Source organism: Colias philodice, chromosome 12 (assembly GCF_061535455.1).
Source record: "Colias philodice isolate Cphi_HAF_F1 chromosome 12, ilColPhil1 Martin Lab GWU primary, whole genome shotgun sequence".
NCBI lineage: Eukaryota > Metazoa > Arthropoda > Insecta > Lepidoptera > Pieridae > Colias > Colias philodice.
Window position 1 is genome coordinate 7,114,162 of NC_143097.1, and position 11,938 is coordinate 7,126,099.

The 11,938-nt window shown below is 34.2% G+C and overlaps 2 protein-coding genes across 4 annotated transcripts; one reads left to right on the forward strand and one right to left on the reverse strand.

Annotated features, from left to right (window-relative positions):
- Positions 1-718: 718 nt before the first annotated feature.
- LOC149484127 (uncharacterized) lies at positions 719-8,564 on the reverse strand. 3 transcript variants are annotated; one of them, XR_016316385.1, is made up of 10 exons: positions 8,406-8,564; positions 8,034-8,308; positions 7,662-7,824; positions 7,397-7,568; positions 6,984-7,106; positions 6,468-6,669; positions 5,748-5,950; positions 4,147-4,243; positions 3,034-3,462; positions 719-2,983 (listed from the first exon to the last, which is right to left on the reverse strand). XR_016316385.1 is itself a non-coding variant. In XM_089701665.1 (9 exons), the coding sequence occupies exons 2-9, from the start codon at positions 8,270-8,272 to the stop codon at positions 3,411-3,413; spliced, it is 1,239 nt and encodes a 412-aa protein (XP_089557791.1). In that variant the 5' UTR covers positions 8,273-8,308; positions 8,406-8,564; the 3' UTR covers positions 719-3,410. The 3 variants fall into 3 exon arrangements, 2 of the variants coding, with proteins under 2 accessions (XP_089557791.1, XP_089557790.1); XM_089701665.1 differs by having other exon boundaries at positions 719-3,462; positions 6,996-7,106; XM_089701664.1 differs by having other exon boundaries at positions 719-3,462.
- A 477-nt stretch (positions 8,565-9,041) lies between these two features.
- Positions 9,042-11,108, forward strand: LOC149484128 (p21-activated protein kinase-interacting protein 1-like). Its single transcript, XM_089701666.1, has 3 exons — positions 9,042-9,215; positions 9,923-10,214; positions 10,322-11,108. The coding sequence occupies exons 1-3, from the start codon at positions 9,147-9,149 to the stop codon at positions 11,101-11,103; spliced, it is 1,143 nt and encodes a 380-aa protein (XP_089557792.1). The 5' UTR covers positions 9,042-9,146; the 3' UTR covers positions 11,104-11,108.
- The last annotated feature ends 830 nt before the right edge of the window (positions 11,109-11,938 follow it).

An 11,938-nucleotide genomic window follows, 5' to 3' on the forward strand; every position in this document is an offset into this window, starting at 1 on the left:
ATTTCTATGCGCACTGCGATGCGGCTACCGCAGACCGCACAGTGCGCATAGAAATGAATATTACGTACATAATTGTGATTGCGGTCAGCCGGACGGCTACCCGCAATGCGGCTACCCGCATAGTGCGTCTACGCTCTAACCGTTGCAAGTATTGTTACGAAAAACGCGCAGTGTAGGTACGTTGTTCGTAAACATACAGTGCGCGTGTGCCGAGCAGCGAAAGATTTGCATCACGGTATATTTAGATAGTACTACTAGTTATTATTCTGTGGTTTAGATCAAACGAGTGAATGTTCATCCTTACCCCACTACGCCAAATTATTTTAGTGTAAACAGGCGTAGAGCATTCATCGTTGTTTTTAATGCTTTCGAAGAGACTATGCAATGTTCTTGTACTGAACAACACTGAATAGGATTTTTCGGTTACAGATTACGAAAGAATGCTCTAGCTCTATGTTCGTTTGGTCTGAACTCTGAATGCACCGTCAAATGATAGAACCACAGGACAGAACATATCGATTGAGTGATTTTAAAACCACCGAGCGAATAGGTGGAAAATTTTACCGAGTAAACAAATTTTTCTTTTTCTCCTTATCTATGTAGTTATATTCTTATTGTTATGCATCGTTCCTAAAAATGATCATGCATTTTTCGTTCAATTTACCAAGGAAGGACAAAAAAGGTTTGAAAATAGAAATAAAAGAAGTAATGAAATCAATCCATTTATTTTAAGCGCTGCTTTCACTGTTTTACATTTTTAAATTTAAACGACATAAATTACATGGCAAGGCCAAATACAATTAAAGTTACATCTAAAACATAATACATGAAAAATTTTGACATAAAAATTCAGACCAAAAATAAAGCCAATAAAGTGTACTAATTACAATTTATCACAGTTTTAGTGTTTCCAGATGCCAGATCATATAGGATTTATAGGGAAGAACACACTGTTTCGAGACCTAAGAAATAAAATGTTGAATACAACACTAAGCTTTGTTACCAAAATGATAACAGAACAGAACTTATATAAAGGCTAAATACAAACGTACTAAAAACAAATATCCAATGGATGATAATGTATAATATATTTATGATTGCTACACTAAATTATAGCACATGTACACTGGCTAAAGAATAAAACTCAACATATATTCGGTTCGGAAATGATACTTTGTGCGAGATCAAGTAAAATCATATCTACAAATGACAGTTTCTATACAACTGATATGTTCAATATATAATACGTTAAAAATGCCAATTCAAATATAAACGAAATTTTGACTAGAAATATTCATATTAATACAGAGAGATTCGTGTGATTTTTCATAATAATACTTCAAGTTACTGATAGTACCTTAATCTAGGCGGTTAGTGTTAGATTACTAAAGCCTCCTTATTTATTTGGCTACAATAATCGAACATTTGCCCCGTGGTTATTATAAATTTTCTAAAATGTACAAAAAAATAAACTTAACTAATAAAATGTGACGAATAATATATGTGATGGTAAAATTATCAAATACAAATACCGAGACCAATATTTAACAGTTACAACCTCACCACTGCACTCGTTTCTCTTACTTTCGATTCATGACTTACATTCCTAAGATACAAAAAATTTATTTAGGCTTTGCCTTATTATTGCACTAACGAGCTCACGATATTTTCATATTACGTGATGTTTTGGAAGATAAAAGCAAGACGCAAGCGTTACAACTAGTAATTACTTATCATTAAAACATACATGATATATCGCTGTAAAATCGGGTTATAAAATATAAACCAAACAATAATATAGGGTTTGAATAAAGATAAACTTACAGTAAAAAAAAAAATAGCTAAATAAAATACATTATTGTAAATTACAAATAAAACCGTTTCGAATTGTAAATTAATTAAAAATAGTAACCTCACCTACATATTTTACACGATAAACATGTATTATATTATACATACACACAACTTTATAAATATATTATTATATACAGCGTTAGCCTTCTAACCTACGCGTGTTTACTTGCAGTCTTCAATACGATACTATTCAATACATCACGAGACAAGACATGGCAAATTTCCATTTTACTGACTAAATTTCATCAAACTCCCACCGATCTTAACACATCGTAATACTTTAAAGTTTAAACAAATACATAATCATGAATCAGGCTAACCTATTTGTATAAAATTGACGAAAATCATTAAAATATCAGTTTCAATAAAACCTACAGTCATCATATTGTGATTTTTCGTAATGTTATTAACATATGAAGGCGACATCAATTTAAAACTTGTGTACAAACATTTTGGTGGCTAAAATGTATTCCTATAAAAAATTTTCGCCAAATATAATATTAAATATCCTCAATAGATATACAGAAGCGAACGTTTTAAACAATATAATGTTACGATAATTTAGTTTCTAATACAATACAGATTTTATCTTTCACTGTAAAATATACCAGAGAAATTTTGTCAAAATCAATCCAAAACACGAACACAAAAAATTAATCTTTCGCACACATATAATTTAAAACTTTCGCTCGTCTGTTATATTAGATATAGGTATAATTAACCTAAAACTACTTAAAGTTAAGAAAACCTTACACAATACTACCACACTATAACTATTACACTTCTATCACAGTGTAAATAATGCACATAAGATACTTCAATGAGATTACTTTTACGCAAGTAGAATAGCATTATATAAAAGTGTATTTGAATATAGTACACAAAAGCTTCATAATTAAAATATATAGAAGCAAATAAATAAATACTTAAATATTAAGAAAATATCTAAACATATAAACACCAACACAACATAAAAAATACAAAATGTAAATGATCAGATACGGATTCCCGCGTAAAACAGACTATAACAAAACATAGACAAGCATTCAATAATATTTGTATCGCTATACAATATAATTGAAATAATAAAATAACCATAAACAATGAGAATACTCAAATAAATCTACAACTAAGCGAGACATGAAAATATAATCTTAATTAATTATCTATATTGATAACAAAATAATTTGGATATAATCAATACAAAATATTGATACAATAGGAATACATGTATAACTGGCCGAAAGGTTATACGAATAAGGGCCGATTTTTCAATGCTTGGATAAAACTTATCCGTCCAATAAAGTATTACACGATAATATTAAAATGTCACATAAACTGTCAAATACGGGCAATTAGAATACGTTTTTAAAATGGTAGTTTTATACATTATTCGACGAATAAGTTTTATCTAAGCATTGAAAAATCGGCCCTAATACTAATTTCGAGGATGAAACGACAACAACTCCACAGTTGCCAATAGTAGGAATAAAACACAAGATAGACAATATAAAGCATTGTCATGTACTGGGAACACTTCAATCACCGTCCGACTGCTAGTTGCCACTCACTATTTTACGACTCTCCAATTCATCCATGTTATTCGAGCTGAAAATAAAAAATCGTATTTATTTTTTACTAGCTTTCCACCCGCGGCTTCGCCTGTGCAGTCAAAGAAAAACCCGCATAGTTCCCGTTCCCGTGGGATTTCCGGGATAAAACCTATCCTATGTCCCGGGGTAAAAAGTAGCCTATGTCCATTCTCGGGTATCAAAATATCTCTATACCAAATTTCATGCAAATTGGATCAGCAGTTAAGGCGTGATTGAGTAACAGACAGACAGAGTTACTTTCGCATTTATAATATTAGTATGGATTTCTGGTATAAGGGTGCTTATCCACAAATAATGTGCGAAGATGTGTAGAGATAATTGTTTTTGTAAATAACCAAAACTATCGCTTCAAAGTTCAAACTAAATAAAGCTATATGATTGGTTATTTACAAACACATTCCTCACTACACGTTCTCGCGCCTTATTTGTGGAAAAACACCTGAATAATTATATATATTTTTTTAAATTAGATATCAATAGAATTCATTCTTATATTTTAATATCTATATACTTTGAATAATCATAATTAAAATCATTATTTGACTACAATTTTTTGATTAGACATTATAATATGTACATTTAAAAACATTTACTTAATAATAATAAATTTAAACATGTAAGTATATTCATGTTAGTGTGATGGCTATTAATTTTAAATGCAAAAGAAAATAAAGCTCACCGTAACTTGTCGTCGTTCTTCCAAGACGTAACTTGGATATGTGGTGGCGGCAAATAGCTCCGAAGTGACTGTACTAGTTGAATTGTATCCAGAAGAACTGAAAATAAATTTACATAAAAATATTTATACAAGTAAAGAAATGTTTTTTCATTATTTTTTTCTCTAAACTCTGTTATCATATTTGAGTACCTAAAATAATAGTAGTAGTAGTGTTATTTTATGTAGTTTTACTGGGCACGATGTGCTCACTGGTTTTAGGAGTTGCACCGCAAATGTTTTGTTCTGGTGAATTGTTCTTAGGGCTATTTAAGTGACAACTTCGATTTGTGAGCCAAATAAAAAAAAAAAAAAAAAAAAAAATCATCTCTAGTTTCGCGCAGCTGGAATGTACCGGTCCGATGGGTTTGGGCATTGTTCTTATGAACAGATAATCTTAAAAATAAAGGTACGTTCGCGTTGCCAGTTTGAGGTAGTTTGCCAAATAGTTTAAAGAATTCGTGTTATAAGAAATAAAATGCGTTTGGAATTTTATGAAAAATACTTTCACGTATTCAGTATATGTAAAACTGAAAGTCCCTTTGAGCTTAGTTCACCGACGGTGAGACAGCCTGTATAAATGTCTGTGTATGCGCATGTGTTGTTTATGTATATGCCTGTATGTGTCGAAGGCGCCGGGCGAAGAATAGGGTTCTGTATTTCATCGTCCGTGGTGAGGCAGCGTAAGACGTGTTCCAATCACGTCCCCACCAGGGATGCCATGACCGCCTCCTTGGTACAGTGGTTAACGCGTGAGCGTAGAACCGAGGGGTCCTGGGTTCGATTCCCGGTGGAGACAAAGAAAAAAAAATGTCTTGGTCTGGCAGGAAACAGAAGGCTGATCACCTACTTGTCCCTAAAGAAAATCGATCAGTGAAACAGATGTATAATACATCTGCCCCTTAGGCCTTACCCCACTAGGGGACATGGGACTTTGTTTAATCACGTCGCCCCCAGGAGGGTAGAGATGGCAGACCGCCGTGCCGCTCTAGGTTGCACTTGGCTCGGAGACGGGTTTCCACCGAGGGGTTTCCATCGCGAATGTTTTTGGGAATTAATCCGCTATTACTGAAAGCGTTTCGACAGAAACCAATAGTTTGGTCAATACCGACTGAACTCCACCACTGATGCAATAGTGTCCGATAATAATTAACCAGCACCTCGATGTTCTTGAATATATGAAAAAGCATGTTCTACTTTAAAAAAAAATGCCGGTATGTGTGCACCACGCTGTGTAAAATGCCGGTATGTGTGCACCACGCTGTGTAAAATGCCGGTATGTGTGCACCACGCTATGTAAAATACCGGTATGTGTGCACTACGCTGTGTAAAATGCCGGTATGTGTGCACCACGCGCTCCTGCCGCTGTGTAAAATGCCGGTATGTGTGCACCACGCGCTCCTGCCGCTGTGTAAAATGCCGGTATGTGTGCACCACGCTGTGTAAAATGCCGGTATGTGTGCACCGCGCTGTGTAAGATGCCGGTATGTGTGCACCACGCTGTGTAACATGCCGGTATGTGTATGTATGTGCAGCTCCGCGCTGTGTGTATGTGTCACACTCACTCTTCTGCAGCTGCTCGCTCTGCTTGCCGTACGGCTTGCACATGGCGGGGCGCACGCAGGGCCGCATGCGCTGCAGGTTGCGCGCCAGCTCCGCGAACGCGCGCACCACGCGCTCCTGCCCGCCCGCCGACCCTGAACCCGAACCTGCCGCACCACCGCTGCGCTCGCTGCCAGATAGCGACTCGAGACTTTCCAGATTCGCTCTGTGCAATTAAAATGTATAAAAATTACAATTTATAATACTCATTTTAAATGCATTAATTGATTCTGTCATCGATTCTGAACCTTCTGTAAAAATTTAAATACTGTTGAAAAAACACCCTGTATATTAAAAAAATAAAATACGAACGATTTCTATGTCTGCTCTGTTTCATTTGAATATGTACATTGTACATGATTCAGCTGGCAAACTTATAATTAATACAAAAAAAAAACGATCTCAACAATATCAAAAATTCGAAACTATATTTCATTCTCCCTTACAAACTCTTAGAGCGTATACGCACTATGCGGGTAGCCGCATTGCGGGTAGCCGTCCGGCTGACCGCAAGCACAATTATGTACGTAATATTCATTTCTATTTTCTATGCGCACTGTGCGGTCTGCGGTAGCCGCATCGCAGTGCGCATAGAAATGAATATTACGTACATAATTGTGCTTGCGGTCAGCCGGACGGCCACCCGCAATGCGGCTACCCGCATAGTGCGTATACGCTCTTACCTTAGAAAATCTGTGAGCTTATGATCATCACTGTAATGATGCTTGGACTTTGAATCCAAACTGGACTGAGAAGAACGCGTAGAATATTTGTCGATAGAGGACTGGTGGCCAAGGGACCTGTTCTGATGTTGCAGCAACATTTGCTGATGCTGCGACAACTTGTCTGCCGTACGTCTATCTGACTTGTCACCCGCCAAATTTGCTACAACGAATAATAATTTCTGATTACTATCAACATTAGCATTTTGAAATAAAAAATATGCAATGCTTTAGACATTCAAATTACTGTTACAACTCAAATTACAAATAAATTTAAAAAGCAACATTTTTATAAGGTGTTACCGATAAAAAATGACATATTATCATTATTAAATCATTTATCATCCTTAAAATTTTATACCAAAAACGCCAAAAACCAGATAAACAAATAAGCAACATTATGACAATAACTTTCATACATATACTCTAAAAGTCTAAAACATACACAAATATAATAGTAATAAAAGCGATTTTTACTTAACAACTCACTGAGAGCGGCGAGGTGCGGTGCGAGCGGCAGCTGGTAGTCCTGCGGCAGTGCCGCGCCGCGCAGCAGACGCTCTACCGCTTGGCTATCTGATAGGTTCGAACTACCTGCGTCTGGAATCCAATATTTTCGAAAATGTGTGTGTTTGTTTGTGTATTTGTCTTTCTTTCTCATTAGCAGCAGCAGATTTTAAAGAATATTTTTTTTGGCACCCTTTTAAGAGGATTATTCAGTATGAGTGTTTTTAAACTTAATTATTGAATACAGAAATGGTTTATAATTAACTTATTAAAAGTCTACACATTTTTTTAATGTGATTCCTATTAGAATTTCTCAAGTTATATTCATCTAAATGCTTAAATGAGTGATAAATGCAAAAATTTAATAAACAATGTATAAATACCTGGTATGTAAGTAGGTTGCTGAGATAAATGTTGTTGTATCGATTTCTGTGTCATTTCCAACTGATTCTTATAGTATCGGCAAGCTGGGTTTGGACAATTTTGTACCACTTCTACTATAAATTCTTTTTCCATACCAAATTGCTCTCTGCCAATTGTATATGATTCTACCACCTTGAAAATAAGTTATTTAGTTTAAGTTGTATATATGTTTAATGTTTTTTTTTTTTATTTTTTATTTATTAAAAAGTATTGGTTGTAACTTACAGCTCGTACAGTGGCTTCTAATCCAAGATGCAAGCCATGTGGACCATTCATGTGTTTTAACATCACAGCATTAGCAAAATGCTCATATGGTAAAATTATCTTGCCATTTTCTCTATATATGAGACGCCCTTGGGCATCTAATCCTACCCTTGAGGCCATCATTCTGAAAATAATATTTATAACACATATTTTGTATTCAAAATATTTCATATTTTATATTTTTGTTTAAGATTTTTCCAAAACCTTTCTTATTGGAAATTTACTGATGTCAAGCTTAGATAAAATATACCAGATGTATATTAGTTTATCTTAAAAGATCTGATCAAAGTTAATGAATTTCATTTTAAAAATGTAATAAAAATGTGCACCCACTGTAAATAAGTTGCACTTGGAAGCATGGAAGACTCTTTGAGATCACTGAAACACTGTAATAACTCTATACTGGGGCTCCATCCTTTATTTTGTAAATAAAGTTGCAAAAGCATGTAAAGCTTTTCGGTTACGTAGCCCTCAGCACCGTGTGGTGCCGCCGAGCTCGATCCGCTCGCTGCAGTGGTTCCACTCCCGCTACTCTTAGCCAATACGTTCTTCATGGTCTCCGCCAAATCCATCTTGTAAATGTCTAAATAAGTCCTCTTTTGGGAATCCTGTACAGTAAAATGATAAACGAATGCTATAGAGATCGATAGCTGCTAAGAATATTACTTCAGAATCAACACTGTGATTATGTATATAATCACTCACCAGAATGGAAATATCTTTTCGCCCACCACAGCAAATGTTTTTACTTTAAATATCTCCTTAAAAATATTGTAATTTATGTTTAATTGGATAAAAATAAGAACTTTCTCTGAAAAACAGGAATCAAATCAAAGCTTCTTCTCTTGACGTTGTCAAAACTGTTTTTTTTATTTATTGTCTGTAGCATTATTGTAGACTATATAATATAATGCAGATATTAAATAATTATATTTAATTTTAGAAAAAGAGCTACGGTACTACTAATATAGTCTTTATCTTCCCGAATTGAATTTATTAAATTCTAAACAAGTGGATTGTAATTTTATTTTATTGTAAAAATTAACACATTGTACATAATACAAAATAATATAACAACCATGCGAAGTCTGTACTTAAATTACGAAGGGTAGGTTAACTCTGTGCTATGGATTTGAATCCTGCTTAATTACACATTCGTGCGAATGATGGATAACGAATTAATGAGCATTAAATTATGTAAAACGCGCGTGTACACGAATGTTTATTTAAATGCGACAAAAGATTCTCTTACCTACATGTATTACTTACCTGTGGATTTTTATATGGGTTGATTGATGTCACTTGACTTTGAGTTTGACAGAATGTCATTCTCAGTTCTCTTTTGAAATTTGAGGTTATGTTGTCATATAACATGGTTCAGGCGTGTGAATTACATTTGAACTAAAAAACGAAATATTAATTGAATACATATCAAAAATAGCAGCAATGGATGAATTAATTGTTGGAACATATGAAGGATTTTTGTTAGGTTACTCTTTACGGCCTGAAGATGAGGTAAGAATATAAATAAAAAAAAATAATAAAAAATAAAAATCTTTATTTACCAAAAAAGCAGTACATTACAGTTTTATAGGAGATCCAAACTAGGCTGTTGCCTGTGTCTTGGATCTAAGAAATGTTATACAGGTCTCTAAAATGTCTAAAGTTTAGTTACATAGGAACACTTTGACATTAAAATAGAAATATTATTTATTTAACAAAAAGTGTGATTGTGTATAAGAGGGTCGTGTGTGATTGTGTATATGAGAGTCGTGTGTGATGTGTGTGTGAGTGTGTTTGTGATTGTGTGTGTGTGTGGTTGAGTGTGAGTTTATACTTCTGTGTGTGTATTTGTACTATCAATGCTTTATATTTTGTTCCAAAAACGGACGAGAAGAAAATTTATTAATTGCTTTGTTTTCATTCTTACGTTTAAACCAGGTCTTCTGTGTCGCTATACGTTAATTCGTGAAGCCAGGATTTCATTATCTTGTTGCATTTGTGCAAGTTACAATTCTTCAGTGATTTAGTTTTGCAGACATTATTGTAAGTGTGGATGAGTGAGTAAGATGGACTTCGTCTAGCTATTTTTGAGTTGTATGCAGGAAGTGGGATACGATATTTTCTTTTCCTTAGTCTTTATATTATCTTTAATAATCTCAAGTTCCAAAGAGTTGTAATATTTATTTTACTATTTTATTATATCTTATTATCTTTTCTAGGCAACAAAATTAAAGCAAACATTCGCTACTCATTCACACACTGCGTCTGTAAGGTGTATTTCTATTGCCGGGAAATTTTTAGCTTCTGGTGGCACTGATGACAAAGTTGTTGTCATAGATTTGAAAACGCGAAAAGAGCATACTGTTCTTATGAACCACGATGGAACAATAAACGCAGTAGCATTCACACATGGTGGTACACACTTGCTAACTGGGAGTGATGATGGGTCTATAATTGTGACAAGAACTGGTAATTGGCAACTTGAAAAAGTTTGGAAAAAGGCCCATGGAGGTAAAAGCGACTTCTTTATATAATTATAATTAGTAAAACTGTACAATATACTGTACAAATAAGGTTTTTTTCTTAGTTTTAAACCTGTTTAATTATTTTATTTTAAGGGCAACCAGTAACAGCCATAGCAGTTCATCCATCAGACAAATTAGTCCTCAGCTTAGGAGGAGACAAGACTTTAAGAACATGGAATCTTATTAAAGGAAGACCAGCTTTTACCATCAATTTAGCTAGTAAAGGTATAACACTACCAACAGAAATTAAGTTCTCACCAGGCGGGGATAGATTTTCCCTTGTCTCGCAGCAAACTGTTGATTTATGGAAAATAAGTGAAGCAGGATTGGAAAAGCATATTACATGTAATTCTAAACCAACAACAGTACAATGGAGCACTGATGAACAAGTCTTTGTAGGGCTAGAGAATGGAAACATTTTAAGTGTAAGTGTATCTGAAACACAAGCACAGACATATCCTGCCCATAGAAAACGAGTAAAATGCGTACATTTTGAAAACAACATGCTGTACACTGCATCAAGTGCTGGTGAAATAAAAGCTTGGTCAGTTGATGACAAAAAATTGAAAGAAATCTGTTGTGCCAATGCAGCATGTCGAATCACATGTGTTGCACTAAATAGGCAAAGTCATTTGATAAAAAAAGAAGAAACAGATGAAGAAAATGACAATGAGAAGAAAGAAGTTGAAAATGAAGATAGTAACAGTGAAGACTCAAATAATGATGCTCCAAACCCTCCAAAAAGGAAAGTTGGTGCTTTTGTTACAGTCAGCTATGGTGACGATGAGGACAATAAAACTGAACAGCAACCTCCAGCTAAGAAGGCAAAGAAAAAGCGTAAAAATAAGAAATCCAAGATTAAAAATAATGGTTAATTGAACAGTGTTTTTTATTTTCTTATACCTTTATGATTATCATGAAATGAAAGAAACATTTTAATGTATGGCTTTAAAAAAGCTAGGCAATTTTTTATTCAACAATCAACAGCTTACACTGATAACAAAAATAATAATCTAGGTTTGCTTATGAGAAATTAGGAATAAATCTATATATATAAAACTCAAAGGTGACTGATATAGTGATCTATCAACGCACAGCCCAAACCGCTGGACGTATCGGGCTGAAATTTGGCATGCAGGTAGATGTCATAACGTAGGCGTCCCCTTAGAAAGGATTTTAGAAAATTCATCCCCTAAAGGGGTAAAATAGGGGATAGAAGTTTGTATGAAACTTTTTATTCCTTAGATGTATTTGCATCAAATTTAGCACACATATAGAGGGTAACTTTGATAAACACATGGCATAGGTTTTATCCCGGAAATCCCACGGGAACGGGAACTATGCGGTTTTTTCTTTGAGAACGCGGGCGAAGCCGCGGGCGGAAAGCTAGTGTATTATAAGTTGGATGCTATTGATTCCTATTTGTAAAGATTGTACAAAATGTGTTACAAATGCCAAAAAGGCATAATACAAGATTTTATACATTTTAAAAGTTTTTAACTATGTAATTCGATGTTACAAATCAAGAAAAATTTCTGAACAAATGTTGGGTAGAAAAATAAAAGGCAAATTGATTTCGACTTTGGTTTCTTTATTATTTATAAATAAAAAATCTTTTATCTGAACACACCCAAATACATAAATAAATTGCAAGTAGGTACATAATAAATTAATTTGGTCCCAAAATAAATATTTCAATAATTTAAGAAA